Genomic DNA, 27,493 nt, shown 5'->3' on the forward strand with positions numbered 1-27,493 from the left:
GTAAACAAACGGAAACAAATAACATCGTTTTTTTTAATGTTTTGATTTCGGTTACAGCGACCGAACCGGGCCCGCAAAAGGACGATAAAAACAACAAACCGAGGGAGAATGCAGACCGTGATAAACGAGAGGTAGCGGCACGTTTCAATTTAAATTCAAATTAAGGGCTAACGTGCTCTTGGCCTTGTTAAAACATTTCAATCAACGGAGTGCGAAACTGTGACGACCTGAACTTCTAACGCACCAGAACTCTGAATTTTCGGGATAGCGTAGAGTTTAGCGTAGCGCATCATTCTGCACCACTGAGCTTCATGTTGTACATCACATGCCATTGCACAGAATTACCCCTCTGTCAAGCCCACTAACTGAATGGGAACATTTTTCCCAAGAAACATTCCCCATTTCCCTCACAGGATCTATCGTGAGAAGACGGGGGTTGTGGGACTCTGGGTCAGCGCCTCTGAATGTGAAACAGGCCAATGCATACACAAGTGACAGGCACGACTTAAACAAGCATTTAAAACAGTGAAACTTTAAAATACTGAAAAATTCCAGTAAAAACAGAAAACATTTCAAGACATCCCTGAGAATTACATGTGAAACATGTTGCTAGCCATAACATACAATCAAGTGAAAATAAAAATGCATTCCTGATAGTGGTTCAATGAGACATTTCTATTAAAACAGTTAGGCTAAAGTCCTTTGAAATTATCATTTGAGCCAAACCCGGTTTGAGGCCTACAGTGTGTCACTTGTGTACAGCCTGTTTGAGCATGTGCAAACCATTTTGTATGTGCATCTAAATGTATGTGGGTGTGTGTGTGTGTGTGCATGCTTGCTTGCGTGTGCGAGTGCATGTGAGTGTGTGTGCGTGTGTGTGTGTGCATGTGAATGAGTGTGCGCGCGTGTGTGTGTGCGCATGTGAGTGTGTGCGTGCGTGTGTGCATGTGTGTGTGTGTGCGTGTGAGTGTGTGCGTGTGTGCATGTGTGTGCGTGTGAGTGTGTGTGAGTGTGTGCATGTGAGTGTGTGTGTGTGTGTGTGCATGTGCGTGTGTGCATCTGCATGTGTGCATGTGAGTGTGTGTGTGTGTGTGTGTGTGTGCATGTGCGTGTGTGCATGTGAGTGTGTGTGTGTGTGTGCGTGCGTGCGTGTAAGCAAGAGGCTGGGAGGAGGATCCGTTAAAGGTATCCCCATCGCTGCACACAGTGGCAAACGACCCGACCTATTTTTATAAAGTGTCCACACAATTTGGGGCCGGGTTTATTAATTTTGCTCATCCGTCGCCCGCGTGACAAGCGATCCTTTAGCGGGGGAGGCTAATTGAACGGCACGTCGCCCCTCTGATGGGCCGTATTTTTCATCACCTAAACCCGGCCTGATGACACATTAGCTCGCTCTCCGTTACCTTCGCTGGCCTGACAGCTCGCAAGGTCTCCCCACAGAGAATAAATTGAGGAAATAAATAAATCATGAATTTGCATTTCTTCATTTCCAAGCGGTTGCTTCCATCAAGAGAAGAGATTGGGGGGGAAACAGCATAAATAATAAAAAATAAAAAAATGAAATGATAAAAAATGGGTGGTGGGGGGGGCATCGTACCTGCCGACACCAAGTACATATGTTGAGAACCACACGGTAGCTTGCAAGCTCCCTCAACTGTGACGCTCACCAGCGTGCTGCAATCTGACTGACTGACGCTCTCCTGTTACTAAGGGAACGCACTGCCCTCGGTCAAAATAAGAGCGCGATCACCCTGCTTATCCTGTCTAACTGCAGGAGCCCTGTTCACGGCCTACGCTTTGGCCTTACTGGTCAATTGCTGCAAATAGGAAGTCAATACTTCTGCCTGGCTCCATAAAATAAACACAAGACTTCCCACAGTCCTCAGCTGAACTGAACAGGGCAGATCTCCCCACAGAAGCCATTGAGTGTGATTCCCTGAAAAGTGACTTAAAACATACACATACATACACACTCGCATACATGCACATGCACACACACACGCACACAAGCGTGCAAACACGCGCACACACATGCATACACACACACACACACACACACATGCATACGCACACAAGCGCACAAACACGCGCACACACGTGCATACACACACGCACACACACACACACACACACACACACAGCAGTAGCTACACATCTGCTCAGAGCAGGCCTTTGTTCATGTCAGGACAGGGGACTAGGGATGTCATTCCAGGCCGTGTGTGTGAGACAGGGGCGGGGCGGGCGGGGCGGGGGCCACGCTGGCTCATTTCCCCGGCGTCAGTCAGGGCCGGGGGCCGCGGTTCGGTGACGGACGGCGGCTGAAAGCCGGACGGCCCGTATCGCGGCCGGCCATCTGATCGGGCCGGCGCGGTCAGCAACACCCCCAGCCCATTTATCATCCGCACAGACACCTCTGGGGAGGGGGGGGGCATGAGGGAGACACAGTGTGCGCGGGTGCTGGGGTTATACACCCCCCCCCCCCCCACCCCCACCCCCACCCCGCTCACACCCCACCATACAGCCAAGCACAGGGCCGCGCGGTCGCATGTGGCTAAATGGGAACGATGGACACTAGCCGTACTGCACACGTACGAGCGTGTGTCGGGTGAGGGGTATGCTGGGAGATCTGAGCGGAGATCACAGAGACACTGAACAAACACACAGCTACAGTACGGCTGAACCAGCGAGCTCTCGCCCGCACAGGGTGCACTTCACTGGGGCTGAGAACAGACACACATGCACACATGTATAAGCACACGTGCACGCACGTACGCGCACACGCATACACACGCGTGCACACACACACAATTCATTAAGGCAGGAAAAACCGCATGCACGTGCACACACACACAGATAAGGTCGTCCCTGATGAAGCAAGGACAGGGAAGGTCAGGCCCCAGGGAGCTGGGCGAGCTCAAGATAAAATAAAACAGGACAGAAAAAAAACGATAAGAGTTCTGGGTAATTAATTATAAACTCAATTATCCAAACCTTACTTCAGCAGTCTCAATTCATTAGGAGATAAAACCCTGACCCTAATCTCATTTTTTTTGACAATGAGAAAGAACAGGAAAGTGAAGAACACGGGTTCGCTTTCTGCCTCTCTGGTCAGGAAGGCCTGCTTTGGCTTTGGGTCAGTGACCAGCTCCCTTCCCTTAAATCCCTCCACTTCGTTAAGCCACAGACCCACGATGCTACCAAACAGGAAATGGAGGAAGTGCAGTGCTTAAACGCACAGAATCATGGGACACCCTTCAGACACCCTACAGAAACCGAAATGGAGGATCCCCCACCACAACAAAGATATCTTCTGTGATGATCCAACACATCGTACCTGTATTCACCACCACACACCAGCAATCGAAGAACATTTCTCCCAACATATTCTTATACCTTTCTAAACAAACAAAAAAATACATGTAAAAATTGAAAGAGGAATTTCATGGGTTAATTAGCAAGGCAAAAAAAAAAAAAGTAATCATTCCCGGAACGCTTCTGAGCGGTGACAACCTTTCCTGGGGAAATGATATTTTGCGAATCCAGCGGAAGGCGGATCTTGCTGTTCTCGTTAAGGACTTGATAGCAGGTCTTTAATATTCACCGTCTTAATTAGGGCCGCAGTTAATTTCATTAAATTCTTTCGCTGCTAAATGAAGCAGATTATGAGACATCTTTTATTGCGAGGCGTGAAATTACAGCCTGCCTGCTGCCAGTGGCGCTGCGAAACTAATGAATTACAGGGTAAATAACAGCCAAATTAACCATCCAATTTAACTCCTAACAAAGCACCCACTTTAGAGGGCGCAAACTTTCTGTCACAACTTAGACGCGTCTTTACACGAGAGCAGCCGGCATGACCACGCTACACGCGTGCCCTTTCACCACAAACACGCTAAACTCATACAGTATGTAAATATAAAATATAAAATTTAACATATAGCATTAAACGCAGGGCAGTGATGGGAAGATAAGACGCGTCTCCTTCTTTCTCCAGCTAACGCGCAGAGCGTGCTCTGGTGTAAAATGGCCACCGTGGACCACCACGGTGGGTGCTGCTCACTTCCTACATTTGAGGCCAGCTTTCAGTGCTAAGTCAACCATGACTGTAAAGCACTTCTGAGCCAATTTACCATTATGAAAGCGACCCTCACAGCTCCACTAAGCTGTATCTCTGGCGTAACCAAGTCACAGTGCCCAAGTGTTGGGCCAAGTGTGCGGTTAAAAAAATCTATGAAGGACAGGGATGGTGTGGGATTATGAATGTGAGATATTGTTCTATCTTCTGCGGTCTTATCAATGACTAGCCATCGGAAGGTCTTGCACAGGTATGTGTAACTGTTTGCCAAAATGTCTTCACCCTGTGACTGAAAAAGCATGCACAGTTTACACAAAATAATCAGTAAGTTGCCACTGCCTGACCTCTTGAACTGAGCACAACCTGTTTAAACCTGACACTGGGCTTAGCATAGCCTTCTGTCGACCTTTAACCTTCAGCTCACTACGCCCATTATAGCCCTGATTGGGCCAGTCCTGCAGTGGCAGAGAGAGAACAGGGCGCGGAGGCCTTCGCTGGCGAAACGCCGCCCGTGGCCAGGCCCTGGAAAAGGCCGCGTGCTGGAGTGGGCGGAGCTCTCTCACCCTCTCTATGAGGTCACGAGCTCTTGTGACAGACGACCCCGGCGGCCATTCCAAAGCGCCCGTTTTCGGGAGGTAACAGCACTTGATATGTGCCCAGAACGGTTACAGGGGCTGTTTAATGCGCGTGGCTAATGCGCAGTCACTTGTTTTTAGGAAGCTCGCAGCCCGCTGTCCGCGGTAATTATCGTGGCGGGGGCTAAAATGGCGGCGGGCGCGGGGTGTGATCTAAAAACAACAGCGCCCTCGGGGCGGGGGCCCGGCCGAACGGCTGCTGTGAGGAGGCGCTCCTGCCTGCTCCTCTCTCCCTCATCCTCCACTCTGCTCCTGCCTCTAAACTCTGTCACTTCCTGTCTCTTTGCCTCCATCACTTCCTGTCTCAATCATCTCCCTCCTGCTTATCACTTCCTCGAGCTGTCACCATAGCACCCACTTATTCTCTGTCTGCATAACCCCCCCCTCATCTCTGCCTCTATCAATGGGGACTTTAAGGATTGAGGGCTGCGGGTACAGCTACGATGACTGGAAATAAACCTGCTTTTTTCCCACATGCGTGAATTTCACTTGCTTGTCTGCCATAGTACATTTTTAGGCATTCATGCTCAAAGTCAAACTTCCTGCCTCAATAACTTCCTCCTGGCTTCTCGCGCTTCCTGTTTTTCAGCCTCTATCATTTCCTGCCTCTCTGCCTCGTTCCCATCTTCTGCCTCACGGATTCCACTCCAAGACGCGGCAGCGCTGCAGCAAATTAATCTGTTAAAATGTGAGATGCCTGCATCGGCGAGGGGGGGGGGGGGGGGGTGACAAAGACAAGTGCAAGCCTCTCCAGTAATTAGCAGCTAATTAGGAACAAGGAGCAGATGCTGGTGGAGTCCTAGCAGTAAACAGGTTCTGTAAACAAAGCTTGTGAATCTCCGCGCATTTATTAGCCACCTTGACAACCGTCAGAGATTCTCCCGCCATCTGCACCGCCGCGCGGGGTCCAGCCGTACCAACCCCGGCTCTCTAACGGGGCTCCTCTCCGCTGGGACGGCAGCGGGGGCCAGACACCGACTGATCAGACTCAATAAACCGGCACTTGTGATTTGTGAAAACAAAGACCCGCGCTCGGTGTGGGCACGTGTGAGAGCGTGTGTGTGTGAGCGTGTGTGTGTGGGCACGTGTGTGAGCGTGTGTGTGAGCGTGTGTGTGGGCGCGCGTGTGAACGCGTGTGTGGGCGCGTGTGTGGGCGTGTGTGGGCGCGTGTGTGTGTGTGTGAGCGCGTGTGTGTGTGAGGCAGCTCACTGTGTCCGCTGAGCGGTTAGCATCCCTTAATGAGGAGCGTGTTCTAATGAAGCACCCTTTAAGAAAGGGGCTCAGTGTAGCAGAGCCGCGTAGCACGCTAACCTTGAGCTAGCGCTAGAACACTAACCCCGGTAATGAGCGCCAGCGGATGACTAATAAACTGCGGCGGGGGTGGAAAGGGTTCTGCCCCGGCTTCAAACGCGCGGAGGTCACCCGGCTCGGCGCCCAGCGCGGGGGAACCGGAGCGCGGCTCGCACGCAGAGCACACGCATCATTATTTACCCTCGCCTTTCCCACGGAGTTCTCCTACGCAGCGTGGCCGAACCTGCGGACGGCACAGTACCCACCCGCGTCTTCACTTCAGGGTTCACCCTCTCGCTCAGGGCAAAGCAACCAGGCCCCCCAACAGGGACTGGCTCCCGCATCCCTGCGGTCACGAGGCCGGTGCCCTAACCGCTACGCGACACAGCAGCGCCTGGCCTTTCCGTGAAACACGGGTTTATTAAACGCTCTGGTGCGGTCTCCATGTTTGAATCAGCGTGTTAAAATGCTGCTACGGGGGATGCGACAGAGCGGTGACACTGATGCAGGGTGTCTCCTTTAAAAGCAGCAGCGAGCCTCAAATGGACTCCTGTTGTCCACTGATGAGTTAGAAAAGAGCCATTAAGGGACGTGTACCTCGGAGGGGGGGGGCAGGGGGGCCGGACGTGGCCGGGGTGCGATGTTCTGGCGGGGGCCGCCTAACGCTGGGAGACATCTGCCAAAGCGATTAGCGCAGCGCGTTCCCCGGTACCGAGAGCCAGCGATCAGAGAGCTCGTCCTCGGCCGCGCAGTCTGTCTGCGGCGGGACAGCGCCGCGCGTCCGTCCTCTTCAAACGCCGCGCGTCCGTCCTCTTCAAACGCCGCGCAGAGGCGCCGGAGCGGGTTGGGTTCGGACGCAAGCGCTCTCGGCGAAAGAGGACGGAAGGGTCAAGGGGGGGGGGGGACAAGCGCTACGATGGCTCCGGTGTGAAACGGGAGCCAAACGGGAAGCAGGTACGCACAGCCCCCCTCCCTCCCCCCCCCCCTCCCCACGCCGCGCCTAATTACAGAGAGCAGGTCTGCCGCCAAGACGGCTGCCGCGGCGCGTGAGAGGCGGGGAGGAAGATGGGGAGCGACGCGGAGAGGGGAGAGGAAAAGACCACGGGGAATTATCAAATCAATTAACATCCAATTCCAAAATTAATTTCTGTCGTGTGCCTCTGAGCAGCCGCTCCGCTGTGTTTGCTTCTGCAATAAGCCGGCTCGTTAGGACCGCGGCGGCCGCGGGTCCAACGCTGAGGGAACGCTGGGGGAACGCTGGGGGAACGCTGGAGAAACGCTGGAGAAACGCTGGGGGAACGCTGGGGGAACACTGGAGAAACACTCGCGGAACGCTGGGGAAACGCTAGGGAAACGCTGGGGAAACGCTGGGGAAACGCTGGGGGAACGCTGGGGGAACGCTGGCGAAACGCTGGAGAAACGCTGGGGGAACGCTGGGGGAACACTGGAGAAACACTCGCGGAACGCTGGGGAAACGCTAGGGAAACGCTGGGGAAACGCTGGGGAAACGCTGGGGGAACGCTGGGGGAACGCTGGCGAAACGCTGGCGAAACGCTGGGGAAACGCTAGGGAAACGCTGGGGAAACGCTGGGGAAACGCTGGGGAAACGCTGGGGGAACGCTGGGGGAACGCTGGGGGAACGCTGACGAAACGCTGGCGAAACGCTGGGGAAACGCTGGGGAAACGCTGGCGAAACGCTGGCGAAACGCTGGCGAAACGCTGGCGAAACGCTGGGGAAACGCTGGGGAAACGCTGGCGAAACGCTGGCAGAACGCTGGCGAAACGCTGGCCTCTCCGCCGCGTCCAACTACACAGAGTGTGTGTCTGGATGGGACCCCTGCCAACAGTCTGACATGGGGGTGGGGGGGGGTTTGGACCGAGTTCCTGGGCTCGGATTTGAGCCAGCGCACAGCTGTGGTCTGGAGGGGGGGGCGGGATGGGCTGGGGTTTGGGGGTACAGTCCCCTGTCCCACACGCTGCTGGGTCTGTCAGCAGCTATGAAGACCTCAGCATCACACTCTTGATAGTCTCACGTTGTGACGATAACTTTGACAAGCATAAGAAGCACAAACACACAGGATGCCAAAATGGCCGCACACATTCACACAGAAATCCCAGCCCTGCTCAGGCTGGGAGCACGGGGGGTTCAGGGAAACCATCTGGTTTTTGGGCATGTACAGCGAGCGTCGCCGTGGCAACAGGTTTACAGCCTGGCTGCACAGGGCAGGAGCTGGAGTTATCGGAGCTCAAGGGAGGCAGGCTGGGAGAGCCCTGACTGACTGACAGACAAACAGACAGACACAGACAGACAGACAGACAGACAGACAGACAGACAGACACAGACAGACTGGCACCCTGTCGGTGTTGAGCGGAGCTGGGTGCTGAGCCGCTCTGAGCCCTGTGAACACGAGCGGAAAGCGTAGCGGTACTGCTGTACCGAACGGCCAGACGCGAGCCCACATTCAGCCACGGGGTGAATAAAGCCCCTCCCCACCCCCCAACACCGCACAGCGGCCAAACGCATCGGTGCCCGGCTCTTGCAGCTGCCCGCTGTAAACCCGCCTCCCTTCTGCCACCCGCGACCCAAACAGCACCTCTGCCAGCCTCGTTTGTACTTCATTAACCGCCACTGACATAACAGGATTTATGCAAATGGGCCGGCGGGATAATGGCGGGTCCCGCTGCCAGCCGCCCATTACGCCAGCCCCTCTGCCACTCGCCGCTCTGCCCGCTGTCCAGCGCCGCTCTGCAGCTCCTCCCTCACTGCAGTCCAGGGCTATTAGTGTGCGTGTGTGTGTGTGTGTGTGTGAGTGTATGTGTGTGTGCATGCATGCATGCGTGTGTGTATGCGTGTGTATGCATGTGTGTGTGTGTGCGTGTGTGTGTATGCGTGTGTATGTGTGCGCGTGTGAGTGTGTGTGTGTGTGTGTGTGCATGAGTGCATGTGTGTGTGTATGTGCGCATGTGAGCTTGTGCTTGTGCACATGCATGTGTCCAAAATCACCAAAACAATGCTGGTGGCTGGTGGACTGGTACAACTAGAACAATGACCAATTTCAAAACCCACCCACATCAAAAAAAAAAAGACCCAAGTGCGCAGAAACGAGAAAATACAATGAGAACGGACCATGCAGTCCCCTTTATTAATAAAGTGAAACAGAAGTGTCCAGTGTGACCTAATGCATATATAATACTATCCCATTTCTCATACACTGTAACAGAATTTCACACTGTAAGTTTCTCAGGATTAAGAGTATCTGCTAAATGAATGTACTAAATGAACGTAATTAATTACACTACATTTATGAAGCGCTGGTTTTCTCATTCTGCTCACTGAGAGGGCGACGGTACTGGGTAACATCTCCGATCAGAGACACATCTGGCATCAGCACATGTTGAGCTGTTATTCATTCATTACCGACATTTAGCAGATGCTCTTATCCAGAGCAACTTTAGCTTTTTCTCATGGTATCAATAAATACAACTGGCTTTCTACTGAAGCAAATACTGAAGTTAAATAGCTTGCTCAAGGGAACAATAGCAGTGCCCTACGTAGGGAATCAAACCTGCAACCTTTAGGTTACAAGCCCAGTTCCCTAACCATTATACGACACTGCCCCCCAGCAGTTAAGGAGGGACATTTTACCGTTTAGTTGCCAAAGCCCGATTTCACTCATTATAAACGGTTTAGAGGTAATTTTACTATAGAAGCTGCACACAGCACTCACAGCGTCCATGTAAACGGTGTGGAATTCAGCTACGCAAGGACATCTTCTACCTCTCTCCAGATAGGGGGTGGGTAGGGATGTGGGGGGGGGGGGGGGTGTGACTTGTACCTTCTGTGAATTCAGTAAAACAGGGATACGCGGCTCTCCCGCAAGCTAATGGCTAATCACAGCTGCAGCCAGGCTAATAAACACAGAGCTCATTTAAAGGCAGGCCTAATCACAGATGCAATTTGTTCATTAGAAAATTACAAACAAGAGCCCGGCACTGACATGAGAGACCACGATTAGCAGCACTAATTGCCTGATTCTTACACTCCAGTAGGAACTCACGGGAGATGCCCCACACACACACACGCATACACGCACACACACAGAACGCGCACACACATTCACACACACACACGCACACACACAGACACAGACACGCGCTCACACACATACACACACACACACACACACACACACACACGCATACATGCACACACACAGACACAGACACGCGCACACACATTCACACACACACTCAGACACAGACACGTGCACACACATTCACACACACACACACGCACACGCACACACGCACACACATTCACACACACACACACACACACACAGCTGCACGCGCACACACATGCATACATGCGCACGCAGGCATGCACGCACGCACACACACACACACAGCTGCACGCGCACACGCACACGCACACACACACACGCATACATGTGCACACACACGCGCACGCAGGCATGCACACACACACACAGCTGCACGCGCACACACACACACACACGCATACATGCGCACACACACACGCACGCAGGCATGCACGCACGCACACACACACACACACACACACACACACATCACATACACACGCACACAGACCCCCTCCCTTGATTCCCCCTTCGCTCTTGCTGTTTACAACAAATTAAGGCCAACTCAAACAACCTATCCCCGGCTCCTGGGGTGGGGGGGGGGGCGGACCTGTACTTCTGCCCCCCGCTGCTGCTCCAATCAAAGCTCTCCGCCACACAGGCAAGGCAGCCCTTTGAAAAGACGAGCCGGGTCCATATGCCAGCCACCAGACAACACTTCATTAGGCCCAGCTGCCATTTCCCCCCTCGCTTCTCCACACGGAGAGAGAGGAGTACAGAGGGAACGAGAGAGAGAGAAAGAGAGAGGGAGAGAGCGGCGGGGGGGGGAGGAGAGAGAGAGAAATCCCTTCCCACTCCTTATCCTAATGGTCTCATTTCAATACGCTGGAGAACCTGGCTCTAATTGATGTCAAGTGTGTACTTTCACTGCTAATCAAGGGGAAGCCATCAAACGGCGAGCCTCGCTTCTGTCCCCGCTCCCGATCACAGGCCACTTCTCCCGCCGCCCGCCGCCGCCCGCCGCCGCCGGCCCGGCAATTACCCGGCGGCGCGGGCCGGCGGGGGCCGCGGGGGGGCCGGCGCGGGGCCGGCGGGGAAGCGCAGAGGTACCTGTTTAATTGGGATAGCGCGCCCGCTCCCGATGCTGTCCGCCCGGCCCTCCAGCCCTTTCTTCTCCTTGTCTGGCTCACTCCCTTTCCGAGACTGCGGGGGGGGGGGGGGGGGAGACAGGGTTTGGAGCGGTGAGAGGACGGTCTCGGCCTGTGTGTGCTTCCTAAAGCCAGCTCCTTACCTTCTGCTCCTCTGTCTGCTCCGGCATCCGCAAAAACACTCACAATAAAACAGAAAGCCCGCGGGTAGGACAGGAACCGCTGGGCACTTAGAACGGTAACGCACCAACGCCCTGGTCTCAGTCCTGCGACTGTTACGTAACATAACTGCGTAAGTGCAATTTTAATATAACGTTACTGCCTAACTCTTCACCAATAAAATAACCTGCTGGCTAACATAAAGTAGCAAAACACACTCAAATTAATTTAATCAGTCACATTTACTGCAGACCCAGTTTAAAATAATAAAGAATAATAGAATACTGCTAATATTGATGATATTGCATTGTGCCAAATTACAAATTGTATTAAACAAAATGCACACGTAGTATAAAATAATGGAATAGCAACACATGCACATACCTGTGAGTATAGAGCATGCAAATTATTCATTCAATAGACAGGTCTTGTTTTGAATATTGGAACATTAGAAAATCTGTCTTTATTTCCATAAATTCAGGAAATTAAGGTAAAATCATGAATTGGAAAATGGCCTCGATGTTTGGTGATGATTTTTCAATCAGTGAACTTAAATTCCAGTTTGTTTTATGAATTTGCCGAATCGAAAAGGGGATGAACCCGAACCCGGCCCCGGCCCCCGGGACCCGGCCACTCACGGTGAAGAGGTTGGAGCGGCGTTTGGACTGCTTGCGCACGGGCGTGGGGGTGTTGGTGGTCTGCGGCACGTCCATGCGCAGCTCCTTCTGGCTGGTGCTGGGGGTGGAGGGCACCGAGGAGGAGTAGTCACTGAGGCTGCCCCCTCCGTTACTCGTCTGAGAGCGCGGGGAGAGAGGGAGAGAGGGAAAAGAGGGAGGGAGACAGGGAACAGTGGAATCAAAATTTGGTTCAAAATTCTGACAGAAAATGAGAGAGAGGGAGGGAGCTTTAAAGATGGGGGGGACATAGAAACTACCAGAGCCTGGACCGCACACTGATCCAGGCGGGTGTGGATTACAACAGGGCCAGCATTTCTGCAGATGTATGCAAACAAACCACTCACTTTGAGTCAGGCTAATGCTAATGTGATGAACAACCAATGGGAATTAAGCGGTGAGAGTAAAAGCTGGGGTGTCTCTGTCTGGCCAGGGACATAACTGACCAATGGGAGCACGGGGAGGCGGGGAGAGTGAACAAAGCCTGAGAGTTTCTCCTTGTAGGAAAAGAAGGCACAGAAAGCACCATTACTGGCACAATTAAAGCTTCCTCAAGTACTAACAATGGGTCTTATCCTGCTTGAGTGTGAGTTTGTGACTTCCCCACGCATGCCCCTGTGTGTATGGTGTGTGTGCGCGTGTGTATGCACAGAGAAGTGTGATTTTGTACATGGGATTACAGAACAATGTGTGCGCGTATGTGTGTGTGCACACGTGTGACGCGCACACACAGGTACACGTGTGTGTTTTGTCCACGTGCATGTTTGGCCTTTTCCTGTACTGACTCCACCCAGCGCACCTGACTCCTCCCCTCACCTGGCTGATGTGCACGGCGGAGACGGGGGCGGAGCAAACGGAGGAGTGGCTGGGCGAGTTGGGGAGGGACTTGCAGGGCCCAATGGACAGCTGCTGCTTCTTCCGCGTCGCCACAATCTTCTGGGCCACTGAAACACAAAACGCACCGATTCAACGTGAGCCACGCCTCCACAAGCCCCGCCCATCGGGCTACAGACCCCCCCATGGACTGTGATGCCTGCGTGGAGGAGACCTGGTCTTTTACAACAACAAAAATAAAAAAATCCACTTCAGAACATTCTGACTGTTGCGGTGTTGCTTCCACTGCTAAAAAGCACTGCCCAACGACTGAGATAAAGAAAAACGCACCGTCCAAATTCGATAACGACCGTCATTTGCATAGCCAGGCCTTGAACAGCCAACAGTACCAGCCACAATTAAAATGAGGACAAATTTATCAGAAGGTGCCCAATTACTGTATTACTGTAAGTATTACCAGGTATGTAAAAGACAACCATCAGGGTGAAAGCCCGGTACAGTTCCTCTAACACAAATGCAATGGTTTAAACAAGACAAGATACCTTTACCCTAATATGGGTCGGGGGGAGAGGGGCAGATTTAATGTAGATATGCACTGTACTCATGCAGAGGCCTCACTATAATCTAATTTGGCTTTGAAAGGAAAACTCCATCGATTTCCCGCTCCCTGACAGCTACCCGGAGAGGGGCAGGGAGCGAGAGTCACGCCAAGCGCGAGAGTAATTGGAGTATTAGGGGTGTAATGTCCAGGGTGAGGTGTGGAGGTAGACCAGTCCATAATTCCTAATAATGCTGATGTAGGGGAGTGCGCCAGCCCTGTGATTCAGCCATCCGTCTAATCCGCACGGAACCTTCCGGTCCCTCAGGAGCGCCCCCGTGCAAAGCAGGCGGGGGGGGGGAGGGGGGGAGGGGGAGAAGAAAGATTTGTTACAACTACAAGTCCGGCAATTATTTCACAATTATTAGGCCGCTTGGTCGGAGAGCTTCATTATTCTTCTGTCCTATTATCATATCGAAAGCACAATGTCAGTTAATCCCACACCACAGCCTCTATCGATTCCCCGCTACCCGCCCCCCCCCCCCCCCGGCCCCCGCTCCCCCTGCCGGGGGGAGGGCACTCAAACGCTCGCCCGTTTTGCAGCTAGCAACGCCATCGACCCGTCGCCATAGAAACGGGGGGGGGGGGGGGGGGGGGGGGGGTGTTTGCGGGTCTGTGTGTCGCAGGCTAATAAAATAACGCTGAATGGGAGCAAGAGAAATTAGGGAGCGCGCGGTTCAGCTTAGTTCAGTGCCCCCCCCTCCCCTCCAAAACTCTGTCAGTCGCTCAACACCCTGAGTGAAGACAAAAGTTCCTTACTCAATTTATGTTAAATAAATACTTCCACCCTGTTTACTGCAAGACCACTCTATCTTTGTCACTGCGCTCTTTCTGGTTTTCATTTACATTTGAAAAAAATAACAATCCCCTTTATGTGACACCACTTGGTGAGCAGTCCTGTAAAGTCGTACAGGTTTTTGGTGGTGAACTACAGATCGGTTTTACTTGCCTTGCCCCTTTGGTGTTTTTTATCATTTCATTTCATTTCATTTCATTAATTTATCATTTTATCCATGATAAAACCTGTGCTCAATTCTGTAATTGGGAAAAAAATATACTAAATGAACACAGATAAAAATCTAATACAATGTAGTTTAATATAGAATATCTGCAGCCAATTGAATGCAACTCAGAAATTCATGCTCACTGGTAATAGCAGAAGGACCGACACTCGCACTCGACAGCGTAAACGTTTAAGAGTCAGGGTATCGGGGTTCAGTGGCGATCAATCCCGTCAAAGTTAACTACGGGCCGTGTGGCTGGCGGCCAAACCAGAGGCAGGAGCGGAAACGGCAGCATCCAGACAGGAGGAGCGTGAAGTGGGGGGTGACCGTCCCGCGTTAAACCGATCCAATACACTCCTTATCTGTTTCCCAATAAACCCGGGCGCTTCCATCTTCCCGGGAAATGAAGCGGCTGTTTTAATTGGCCCTATTAAAGGCGCGGGGCCTTTAACGAGGACCCCGCTATAAACGTTTACCGTCGGGTGAGAGCGCCGGGCCAAGGGCGGCCGTGGCGGAGCGCCGGGCCCAGACCTGACCCGCGCGGCAGGGCCGGCGCTGCACCGGGAGGGCCGCGGCGAAGCTTCACAGAACGCCGGACCCGCCGTGCAGGGGGGCGGCTCTCTGAGCGCGTGCGACGGAACGAGGCCCCGCCCCCTGACTCCCGCTCAGTCACATGACCACCACCACCACCACCACCACCGCCCCACGACAGACCCCCCCCCCCAACAGGGCGTCAGAGGCACTGGGCGGACTGACCCGGAGATATATGCTTGTGCATGCAGATAAAGACATCCTCAGCTGTATTTTACACTAAGTGTTAAGAACAGTTATGATAAGATGGTGTTAAATATTTAAACTGCACAGCTAATGCGATTTAACTTTAACCATCAATCTTCGCTTCCACCCCCCCCCCCCCCTACACCCCCCACCCCCCACCCCAACGCGGACAGTCATTGATTCTAATAGGAATGTCTCCCCTTCTGTCAGATTTATGGCAGCTCCTCTTCCCAGCTGAGAAATGCAAGCGACCCCAAGAACGGGGAAAGACGATCCCCGTCTTCACACGCCCTCGCACCGACGGCTCGGGCGCCCGCCACCGCCTAGCAACGTTTACGAACGCCGCCGCCGCCGCCATCATCGGCCACCAAATCGCCGCCAGCCCACGCCAGCGCGTCGGTGACCCGCGACCCCGCCGCTGCTGAGGCATCCGGCCGCGGTTCGTTTCAACGGCTCGTTTACGCGTTCGCGCGGACGCTACGCGAGCGTTCGCATTTCCGCGCCGCCTCCGGCTGGTTCGGGTCGGCCGCCGAGGGCAGTGACACGGAACCCGACACGGCTCACTGTAACAGACAGGACCGTAACGGGGAGTCCCGAGACAGACTCATCTCGCCGTCGCCGTATGCGATGGTCCCGCCGTGTTTCAAAGCTACGGCTGTCTCTAAGAGGGGTGGGACAACATTAAAGCACAAAATGGAGAAATTATGAACAGACAGACAGCGCCGTGACAAATAAGATACATACTGGCTCAGCAGTGAGGAGCCCCAGCCTGCGTAGCATCTGCAGCTACATAACAGACATGTGCACGTACACTACAGTCCATTCATTACATTACATTACAGGCATTTGGCAGACGCTCTTATCCAGAGCGACTTACAACAAAGTGTATAATCATAACCAGGAACAAGTATGACGAAACCCCTAGAGAGAAGTACCGGTCCAAGTGCAGGGAACAACCACATAGTTCAACTTGGAGTCCCTCCAATCAGAGTAGCTCCTCCTCACGCGTGGTTCCCATAAACAGTCATCACACTCAGGCATTATAAAGAAAAATGCCGCATTTTAGACATTTCAGTGATGAAAATCATCGTTTCTACTGCTTGGCAAGCAAAACAATCTTTGCATAAAATTATCTGAGTGAGAGAGTGTGAGTGTTTCGGGCTTTTGGTAACAATTCAGTCCAGTATATGCAGTCGTTCGTTACAATAACTGTTCTTTTATATAGGAAATCTTGATACAATCTAAGCACTTATTACATAAACCTGAGCGCGCTGTGTTCAGCTACTCTGTTCAGCGCGCTGTGTTCAGCTACTCTGTTCAGCGTGCTGCGTCGTCGGACTGCAACCTAGCGCAAGAATGGGGCTACTGCAGATCAGCGTGGGAGCTGCCAAAGAAGCCCAGATGGGGGTCACTACTGTTTCTGATCCCCCCCCCCCCCCCCCCAAAACTTCAGGTGAGAGAGAGAAAGAGGAGGTGGGAGAGGGAGTGAGAGAGTAGAAAAATGGAGAGAAAGAGAGCAGGAGAAAAAGAGAGCAGAAGAGAGAGAGAGAGAGAAAGGGGGGGGGAGAGATCTAACCTTTTCCCTCTGACACTCAGCTGAAAGGAAACCTGGGGTGGCTGGAGAGGAAGCGCCATCCTTGCGGCTGTCAGGTTTGTTAGCGGCAGCGCGCTGTATGTTAGCTAATGAATCGGAGGGAAGAGCGTGTGGGATCAGCACTGGGAGGCCTGCCAGCGATTTGGGGAAAAGGTCAGAGTTGTACCACACTCACAACCCAGTAATTATACCACCCCCCCAGACCCACCCCAGACCCGCCCCTGAATCCGCTGGGGTCCGCCGGTCCTGGGGGGGGGCTGTGCATTGAGCACACGAGACCAGGAAGGGGGCGGGGCGAGGGCGGGTCACCGGCCTCCAGGACCCCGGCTGCGTGGCGGCTGACAGGGCCTCAGACCGCTGGTCAGCCGTCAGGCTGATCCCAGCTCCCCGCCACGGCGGGAGGCACGGCTGACGCTGATCCCCGCGGACAGGTCCTCCATTTCGCTATCACAACACTCCAGGATTCATTTACCTTCATAACCCTGAGCTCAGACCCACGTCACCCTGCTCAGGACGAGCACAGGAGAAAAGAGGCGGGGTCTATAAAAAGGAGGGTGGGGCTTCGCATCTGTGTCAGGTCGCCGGGGCGACGAGCCGCTCCACCCCTGGAACGCCGCGATGCGGTTACTCTAATGGCGGCAGCCTCCGCGCGGACAGAAACCTCTACAGCGTCCCGCTGTCCTTTAAAAAGGACAGGAACCCTGCCTGGACCGCTGCTACCACAGAATCAGATTCAGCGAACGGGTGCCACTAAAACAGGCAGAAAAACGACTGCGTGGCAGAAGTTTCCCAGCATGCCACTGTCAGAGAAGGGGTGGAGCCATGGGGTACAGCCCTTCTTGGACGAGGTTCCTAAACACACCAGAGTTTGGTAAACCTCAGCACTTTGAGTCTGACCCCGTACAGTAACGTGTGAAGGTCCGTGCTGCCTGACTGCAAACTGATTCAATTCAGTTCAGTTCAAATGCACTTCTTTTCAAAAACAGGAGAATAAATCTTGCTGCAGATAAAAGAAAATCCCTGTCCAATGTGATCGAGTACATAGATAAGGCCGATCCAACTTCAACCCTAGCCCCAACCCTGAACCTACCCTTAACCTCCACTCAAACCTATACCCAAAACCTATCCTTAACTCTAAAGTGCTTTTTTCCATGGATAAGGCAACCCCTGACCCTAACACCAACCACTGGTCCAGCTTTTAACAACTTACATTATTCTATGCTACCGGGGCCCATAGCAAATTAAACTGATAAGGGGAAAACAGGCTACGCGAGTTCTAGTTCTCACATGCTGTCATTACAAACCAAACCAGGCTACTGTATATCGGAAGAAACTAACTAGGCCAACACTCACACAAAGCACAAAAAACACTGGGACGTAACTATGGGAATCCACTATAACAGCTGGAAAAGCACTACAGAGAATGAATGGTGGTCTCTGTACCAGTGGGTAGGACCAAGATGGTGTGGTGTGGTATGTGAATTGGGGAAGGGGATATTAACTCAAATAATAACTGAATCATTGCTAAATCTCAAATGCATTTTAAATCTCTTATGCGTGTGAAATGAGAGATGTGTGTCTTTAAAATTTAAAGAACTCAATTTGCACATTGATTGACTGTGAGCATCACTCTAATGTGCTACAATTTTTTTTTACTTTTCTATCCACTCTGGAAAATACGGAGACGCTGAAAAATGTGAACACCCATGTTCCAAAAGACATTTAAAAAAGTTCTATTGTGACGAGAATGACAACAGTTACAGTTAAGTGGCAGACACATGACATCTAAACTAATTACAGCAATAACAGTATACGGCAGAGACAATAACAACCGTCACCCCCGACCTTTCAGTGGGTGGGTTTGGGGGGGGTGGACCTCCGTGGCGTCCGCCCTCCTCCCTCTCCGATCTGGAGCCCCCCGCGCCTCGGCAAGATGACAAGCTCGTTAGCGGACCCTGCTAACGAAGGTCGGTGAGCCGCTCTGACATGGCCAGGGCGCAGCGGAACGCGATGATAATTAGGATAATTAAATTAGCGGGCTGATAGACGCTGGCTGGGGAGCCGTCAGAAGATCCCCGGCTCTCTCCCCCCGCAGAGACGGCAGCGTCGCCCCAGCCTTCCCGCTACGAGACGCTCTCCAAACCGATAAACATCGCATGCTTCACGGAGCCGCCTTTTATTACTCACAGTGCACGTTACAGGCTGTTTACATCAAGCATCGGCCAGTAATTTCATCCGCACTGCAAATTCTTATAGTCGCTGTTGACCCTATTTAAATAAATTGCTCCCCCCACCCCAACCACCCTTTGGCTTCTTCTCATAGAATCTATTATATAAATTTACGCGGATGACAATGCCAATTATTTTTAATGGTAAACGTAGTCATTCGGCTAACGTTATTGTCTTAGCTCTGAGCTTCGGCAGCCATTGGTTGGTTTATTTGTTAGATTTATGGTGAAGTCAAGAGGTAGGCTACTTTCGCAACAAAACCCATCTCAACCACAGCATCATTAACCGACATTAATTACTATTCTTAAGACTATGGGTTTGTGTAGGAAGAGCTCAAATTGCACACCGGGAAAAATCAAGCCTACTTGATCCCGTCACTCTGTCGCAGGATCAAAAAAACCGTTTTAAGAGCTCTCGCGTTTTTGCGGTGGACCATTAAGACTGCAATGGACACGATAAGGTCGTTAGGGCTTCGGTGAGAGCCCAAGACTTAATCGCGATTAACAGCGATCTGCCCTTGCTCCATTTATTTTACATCAGATCTGCAGCTGAGATGCAGGGGGTCTGGCGTCCGCGCATGACGTGTTCAGAGTGCGGGGTGCAGAACGCCACGGTACTGGACTTGAATCTCCGCGTGTCTGAGCGCTGGGCTTAAACATCCTCCCGCTGTCCATCTGAATTTCCAAACTGTCCGAGGTCCAAAAACATGATGTCTGGGTTAATCGGCGTCTCAGAACTGTCATCTCGCGTGTGCGTTTGCGCGTGTGAATGTATGTGTACATACGAGTGAATGTGTATGTGCGCATGTGTGTGCAAATGTGTGTGCGTGCGTGTGCGTAGGCGTATGTGTAAGTGTCTGTACCCTGTTCCAGGCATGCTTGTAGTTACAGAAAGGTACAGCCAAACGCTCATATTACACTCTTTTTTCTTAGAGTATGTAGATTGATTTTATATGTATGCTTTAAAGTCCACGCTTATGCATTTGCACAGACTGTACCGTAGCCAACTACTCAGCAAACGGTAACGTGTGACTTGGAACAAACACTTCAAATTTATAAAAGCACTTCTCCACTTTCGCACACTAGCTTCACAAGAAATGGGCCCTGCAGCTGACAGCAGTGCTAACTGACAGACATTCTCATGACTCATTCAAATAAAATACAATTATAATTTGGCAAACGGTATACAGAAAATACCACGCCATGGGGTCACAGGGGGTGGGGGACTGTGTGTGTGTGTGTGTGTGTTCCTGCATGAGTGTTTTAGAGGAGAGATTAAGCACAGCACAGCTTCAATCCAATTATTTCTTAAATCTCACTCGCGACGGAGAAGCAAAATGTTTTTTGTTATAAGAGAGTGAACAGAGAGAAAAAGGTCTCAACCAAATTCTAGCCATTCAAAATGAAGATTACCTGAGCTAAAAGGATAAAAACAAACCACTTTGTCCCTACAATAAGGAAAATATAGGCAAACTAAACCACAGGCAAACATGCGAATACACATGCGAGGGTGTGCACGCGTACACTCGCACGCACGCACACACGCGCACGCACACACACACACATACACACACACAGAGGAGGGAGGGGGGCGAGCGAGAGAGGGGGGAGAGAGAGGGGTGGGAGAGGGGGAGAGGGAGAGAGAGAGGGAGGGAGGGATGGCGAGCGCTCCAGGCAGAAAACGCTGTCAAGACACTACAGCGACACGAAACATTAAAATAATCATTTTCAACCTCATCAGTGAATTCCACTTTACTGGATAATTAAAATGCGTGATTAATTGAGGATAATGAAATGAAAAATGCAAGAAGACACTGTCAGTAATAATAAGGAATTCAGCCTTTTCTTTCGCTTGTTTGATGCAGCTGATGACCCGGCTGCCTGTCTCTCTCTCTCTCTCTCTCTCTCTCAAACACACGCACACACACGCTAAACAGCAGGCTTTGCTTAATCCAAACAGTGTAATAATTAATTGGATAATAAGCCAGCATTAGTGAAAATGTCGCTCCTAGCCCACACACAGACTGCAGTGAGAGGACCGTCTGCACCATTACCCCCTCCTGTATTTAACACCTCACAGTCAGCACCCCCCCAAACGAGAGGCACTGGGGCCAGAGCCCACCCCACCCCGTCCCAAACACTTCCAAACCAATTACAGCACCCTCACCACCGCCAAATAACACCAAAATACCCAAACACTTCCAAATCAATAACAGCATCCTCACCACCGCCAAATCACACCAACATACCCAAACACTTCCAAACCAATAAAACTCCCCTCAACACCACCAGAGCACACCAACATACCCAAACTTTGGGTATGCTGGTGTGCTCTGGTGGTTGGGACCCAAACCCTTATAAACCAAAGAGAGTCCCCTCACCACTTTGTACCCAAACCCACTGCACTTCACAGACCCCACGTGGTGATGAAAACCAACCAAAATCACTGCACATCATGCAAAACACACACTTAACTGCCCAAAACCTTTCAGCCATCAAGTCCAAAGCCGCCAACTTTAAAAATGCAACTGGCCCAATTAAACACATTTTACCGGCTTGCGTAAGTCTTGAGAGAACGTTAGTAAATGAAGCACAGTTTCTTCAAAGTAAAGGGTTAAATGTTGCCCATTTGAGCTTAGAACAGACAAACAAATGGTTGTGTGGTTGAAAGACTACAGAACCGCAGATATGAAAATAAAAAATTGAGCCCAAGCTGGGCCCGAGTCTCCTCCACTACTGTTTGTTCATTTTGGATGAGAGCGTCCGCCAAACGATTGTAGCGTACGGTAACTTAAAAGTTTCAGAAGTGGTGTGGTAATGAACCGAAAACTACGGCAGCTTCTCAGATACAATAAAGCACGGGTTTTAATGGCTTTTTGACACGCTGACAGATTTATTTATTCATTAGCAGAACTAGAAGCGGTTTAAGTTGAGCTGGGTAGCTACACGCTAGCAGCTCATCCTCAGACCGCTGCTCCCTTTTAATACTCCCTCACTGAGGCCTGTCTTATAACACCTTAGAGCCGCCTCTAACTTCCCAACTCAGCCCACCACATGTGCTTTTCCAGTGCTTTTCTTAGCCAGCAGTCTTAGATATTTCTGTCACTGACACGCAGGTATTCTATCTGACATTAACATACAGTTTGTAATGTTTTCATTTTCTGAGAATGTAAGACAGCTAGCATTTTTGGTAGCAGTTGTAAGATGGGACAAACACGTAAGTCTCAATAATATAACGTCTGTCCTAAAATGAAATTATAATATAATTTATAATTAAATTATAATATAATGTAATGACAATATGGCTCCAGCAGTTGTTTTAATAGGCACACTATGCTGACTGTAGAATGCGTGTGAGCAGTCTATGGTAAATGAGTGCCCGTCAGGCAGTCATACGAGGTATAAGGGCAGCAGTGTGCATGGCTGTGGTCACGTCAGGCAGAAAGAGCAGCCTGGCCAGGGGAAGGCTTCTGGTCTCCAGGCCCCACAGGTCAGACCTCGAGACCAGCTCTGATGTCATTCACCCCTCTCAGTCAGTAGGACTGTGTACAATGCCAGAACAGGGCAAGCACTCCACCTGGTGGACATTTCTGTTATCACACCCAAGGTCTATTGTCTGTGGAAGACTACATTTTTGCCTATTAACTATGCATAAAGAGAGAGAGAGAGTGTGTGTGTGTGTGTGTGTGTGTGTACTTCAACTTATACATGTGCAGTTGCATAGGTGTGCATACATGTGTAGGTGCAATTTTGCTTATGTGCATGAGTGTGTGTTTCCGTGTAGGTGTGCGTGGCATGCTTGAATTCTGCACATCACCTCACTGGGGAATCTAGCTTTGAATTGACCGATAGCAATTGTGCGTGTGTATGCATGCATGTGTATTATAGTGCATGTGTACACATTCATGTACAAGCATGTGCATTTCTGTTGTTCACAGAACTTTAAAGGAATTTAAGTGACACTGCGGTGGTCTTTTTCAGGACATGAACACGCAGGCCACAAACCACACGTCCCTACTTAACACCGGCCACATACACAGGGGGTTCTGAGAAGTGCAGGAAGTGACTGCGTTAAGAGAGGTTAGACCCTGAAACACACCGTCACTTCACATGCTAACCCCTAGCCGCTACAGCACCATAACAGGATCCACCATTCATGCCAGCTTGATCTTAATTAGTTTTGTAATTAGACCAATCATTTACTGGATCTGACATTTTGATAGTAATGACCTATAGCTGTAGACTGCGCACGTATCCACGGTGACTGATTTATTTATTTTATTTAGGTGGTCCGGTACAGGGGGTGAGTTTGGGCAGAACAGAAAACCCCATTAATCTCTAGCCCTTCAGGAGCGTTGTGACCCCCTGTCACGCCACTACGGGTGGGCGTGGTCGGACTGGCATGAGCCACTCGTTTCCCAAGGGCGACGCGACCCCGCTCCATCTCACCGTCCTGGAAGACGCGTTCCACGTTCAGCCCGTAGGTGGCGCAGGTCTCGTAGTAGGTGCAGCGCTTCAGGTCGTTGGACAGCTTGCGCGCCCGCGTGTCGTCGATCACGCGCGGGTTGGCGGCGCTGATGGCGTCTGGGGAGACAGAAGGGGGCCACATGGTAATGACACAAATGATGTTTCTGTGCTGACGGGTAACCGCTGCAGCCAATCGGGTTAAGGACCTCGCGCAGGGGCACTGTGGCTCTGCCCCACCTGGGAATCAAACCTGCAACCCACAGCCCTGGCTCCTCAACCCCTACGGCACGCTGTATCATACGTTCTTAAAATAACTCTAATATGCTATCCTAATATTCTTCGGCTTTCACTGCTGACTTTAAAAATTTGAAGAACATTTTAACATCAAGAACAGCGTAAATAGACTGTCACCCTTCAAAAGAATCAAGCAGCTTCTGCTGGCATCCCTGTCCATTCGCTTCACATCAAACTATGCCTGTGGGAGGAGCGGAGTTCAAGAGTTTTGAAAGAATACGAAAGATCAAAAGTTAGGAATGTTGACATCCTTTCTTGAAAGACCCTTTTATCTTTAACCTGAAAAAAGATAAACAACCTTTTAGTTCAGGGCTGCCCAGCCCTGTTCTTGGAGTTATACTGTCCTGTAGGTTGTCACTCCAAACCTAACAAACAGACCTCATTCGACAGAGATCTCGTTGAGCTGCTAATTAGCAGAATCAGGCAGCCCTGTTTCAGATTATTTGTTTCTGAAAGTTGTGCTGTTTAGACTATGAACAACATAAAATAAAAGAAGATGAAACTATAAAAAATTAACAACAAAAAGTAAAACTGAATCAGTCAATATCTCGATTGAGTACGCCTTTAGGTACAATACATCAACAGTCGCAGCACCTATAAAAAAATGCAAGAGCTTGTGGCTTAATATTAGTAAAAAACTAAAAACCGTGTGAAAGCAGTAATATAATAATTTCCGTTCTTGACTGGTATTCTGTAAAAAATAAATGCAATAAAAATGTACAAATAAACCTTCTAACAGCCACCAAATCTGCAAACAAAAATACAGTGCATTTATAAAACATAAAGACAGATGATTTTATAGACCACTGTGACAAAGTAATATTATGAATTCATTCATCACTGGTAGACTGAAATGAATGTATTAAAAATCTCATTCCTGATTTCCAAAGACATTTTCTCTATATCCTTGGTTGTGGTGTCATCTAGTGGTCATGCAATGAAATTGTTTGAAGCATTCAGGATTTTACGTTGCCACTGCTTTGTAAAATACACATTCATTTTTGATGGCACTCCCTTGAATAGAAAATTTTCAATGCTTAGAACATTAACATGATTATCAAATCTAGCACCCTCTGCGACCTTGCCCAGGATGAGCGGGTATAGATAATGGATGGATGGATGGAATGTAGGTACCTAAGATAAGCTCCATAGTAGAGATATTAACCACCCATGAAAGACGCATCACCTGCAGAACACTAAGAGCCTAATTTACCAAGACCTTTAGCAGGTCAAAGCTGAGGATTCATACACAGGACTGTTTATTTCATAGTAAATGTTAAATAAACTAATATTTTTTACAGAGGAAATTAACAGCTCCTCATCAAGTAAATACATATTCATGAATTCTGAACGTACTGCCGTTTACATAACATTACAGGCATTTAGCAGACGCTATTATCCAGAGCGACTTACACAATAATGCTGGCCAGAGAATTACGGGCAAAGGTTGCCAATTCCTCGTTTTACCACTAGATGGCAACAAAGCATTGAAGATGGCATCAATGCAGGTTCTGATCTTGCTGGTTAATAACCAGGTTCACTTCATGCTGCTTCTAATGCTAACTGCCATGAGTGCCTTTGTTAAAAGGTTCTGAATAAGAGTATCAAAGCAAAGACAACCTTCTATTGAGCTTCCACATACCCTAACCAAACCAACAAGTATATATAATGTGACTATTATAACCACCCTTACTTCAGTTAACAACAATAGGAATGAGTGTTTTAAACTTATTAAACATTTTAAACTATTTTCATAAAAACAGTACCAAAGGCACCACAAGTGCAATAAAAGGCATGTAAAATTTTGTTTTTCAAACTGTAAGATGACAGTTTGGATTATGTGACTCAATGTATGCATGCACCACGAAACATTATTACACTTCTACTAATATATTAAACCACATTTGTAATGTTAAGCTGAAAACCCTGGTATTTTCAATAATGACATTAATAAAACACATGAACTGCTATAAAAATGCATCTTTGTACTCCTGTCCTGACAATCTTTCTACAGCACACACGCTCTTATTACGTAACATACGCATTCTTCAAATTCTGTACAAATCATGCCTTAAAAGCCTGTATGGGTCAGGCAGCTAAAAATAGCAATGACATGCTAACTGGAAAAAATGCGTTCATTCAACAGCAAAGACACTGTTCAGTCCAACAAAGATACTCATCTGCGAGTGCAAGATGAAAAGGGTGTGAGAGAAACAGAGGTCCCTGGGGGGCCCGCGCTTTGGGAGGCGAAGGGGGGCGGGGCTCTCACCTTGCGTACCCACGAGCACCAGGGGCACCTCGGCGGTGTTGCGGTAGTTCGCCATGCGGCTGTAGTAGTGGTAGACCGTCTGGAAGCTGATCTCGTCCTCCAGGCTGAACACGAAGATGACCGCGTCGACCCACAGGGCAAACTGGGGAGGGAAGAGAAGGCGGGTCATTGACCAATCAGGAACAGCATCCTCGTCCGTCGACCAAGCACACGCCAAGGCTGACGTGCTGTTTAACAACGTAGAAACGGACACCGGAAACTCTGGGAAAACAGCAATCGGGTCGGCCTCACACTCACCAGTTACACAGTAACTGCACTGTAACAGCAGCGTGAACAGGAAGAGGACAGGCTAGCACCAGAGACTACAGGATCATCATTACAGATCAATAGACGGTATCTGAGGCTGTGGAGGACATTTAATCCAGGCCAGCAGTGCCTGGACTAACAGAGCCAGCAAGGACTCCACCCCATTCTGGCTCACCCTGCCACAGAAACTGTATATGGTATAGGACGAGTTCACGAAATACTACAGCAGCCTTACAAATGCACGTGTGGAGATGGGGTCTTCACACAAGCTTTGATTTGGGCCTGCAGTACCAACCTGTGCCTCTGGAGGGCCCCCTTCATCCCTGATGAGCAGGAGGTAGCTCTGGCCGTCCACGACGATCTCCTTCTTGAAGCGTCCTCCTGAGGAGGGGAGAGGGGTGGGCGTGGTTAGACACACGCAAGATGCGCTGGTCGAAAATCTCTCCTTAAGAGCACAGAACACTTCATTATTTACATCTTGAAAAAAGGCAGGAGTCTCAGTCAGAACTAGACCCTTAACCTTCCAGCCACTACTCACTGGCTCACTGACAGGAAAATTAGCGGATAAACTCTCCACAATATTTAGCAACCTCTATTAGAAACCCCTATGGTATTAGCTGTCTGTGTTTTTAATGTTTTCTGTTAAAAATAAATATGCAGAACTGCCAAGATGAGACATAATGGCCACTTCACAAACACGCTCTAGAATCCAAGCAGATGGTATGAACTTCCTCTCCAAACACAGTAAATATAAACCATAAATATAAAACATCAAAAATGATGTTTGTATTGAACGCATTAGTACTCTATTCTCATGCTGTATATTCAATTAGTAAACTTTACATATTTGCTAACCTTCATCAGAAGTGTCCGTTAAGCCTCAAGGAAGGTTGAACTGTACTGAATTACTAACACCCAAAAGCCAAATCTAGAGCAATCAAACCCAATTAAAGATGGTAAAGGAGTCTGTGTTTCAGCCCCTCGATCAGAGTGCTGTTATTTTCCCTGTGCTCAAGTTACTTTAGTCATGAGTTT

At 50.2% G+C, this 27,493-nt stretch overlaps 1 protein-coding gene across 7 annotated transcripts in view; it reads right to left on the reverse strand.

Moving 5' to 3' along the window:
* Positions 1-27,493, reverse strand: part of agap1 (ArfGAP with GTPase domain, ankyrin repeat and PH domain 1) — a 148,667-nt gene that overhangs the window by 51,645 nt on the left and 69,529 nt on the right. For all 7 annotated transcript variants that reach the window (XM_035394312.1, XM_035394311.1, XM_035394310.1 and 4 more), the window contains 6 exons: positions 26,754-26,839; positions 26,153-26,294; positions 23,572-23,706; positions 12,904-13,031; positions 12,052-12,207; positions 11,217-11,309 (listed from right to left, as the gene is read on the reverse strand). In XM_035394312.1, coding sequence (XP_035250203.1) covers positions 11,217-11,309; positions 12,052-12,207; positions 12,904-13,031; positions 23,572-23,706; positions 26,153-26,294; positions 26,754-26,839 — 740 coding nt within the window. The remainder of the gene's footprint in view (positions 1-11,216; positions 11,310-12,051; positions 12,208-12,903; positions 13,032-23,571; positions 23,707-26,152; positions 26,295-26,753; positions 26,840-27,493) is intronic.

The sequence above is a fragment of the Anguilla anguilla genome, chromosome 15, assembly GCF_013347855.1.
Source record: "Anguilla anguilla isolate fAngAng1 chromosome 15, fAngAng1.pri, whole genome shotgun sequence".
Taxonomy (NCBI): Eukaryota; Metazoa; Chordata; class Actinopteri; order Anguilliformes; family Anguillidae; genus Anguilla; species Anguilla anguilla.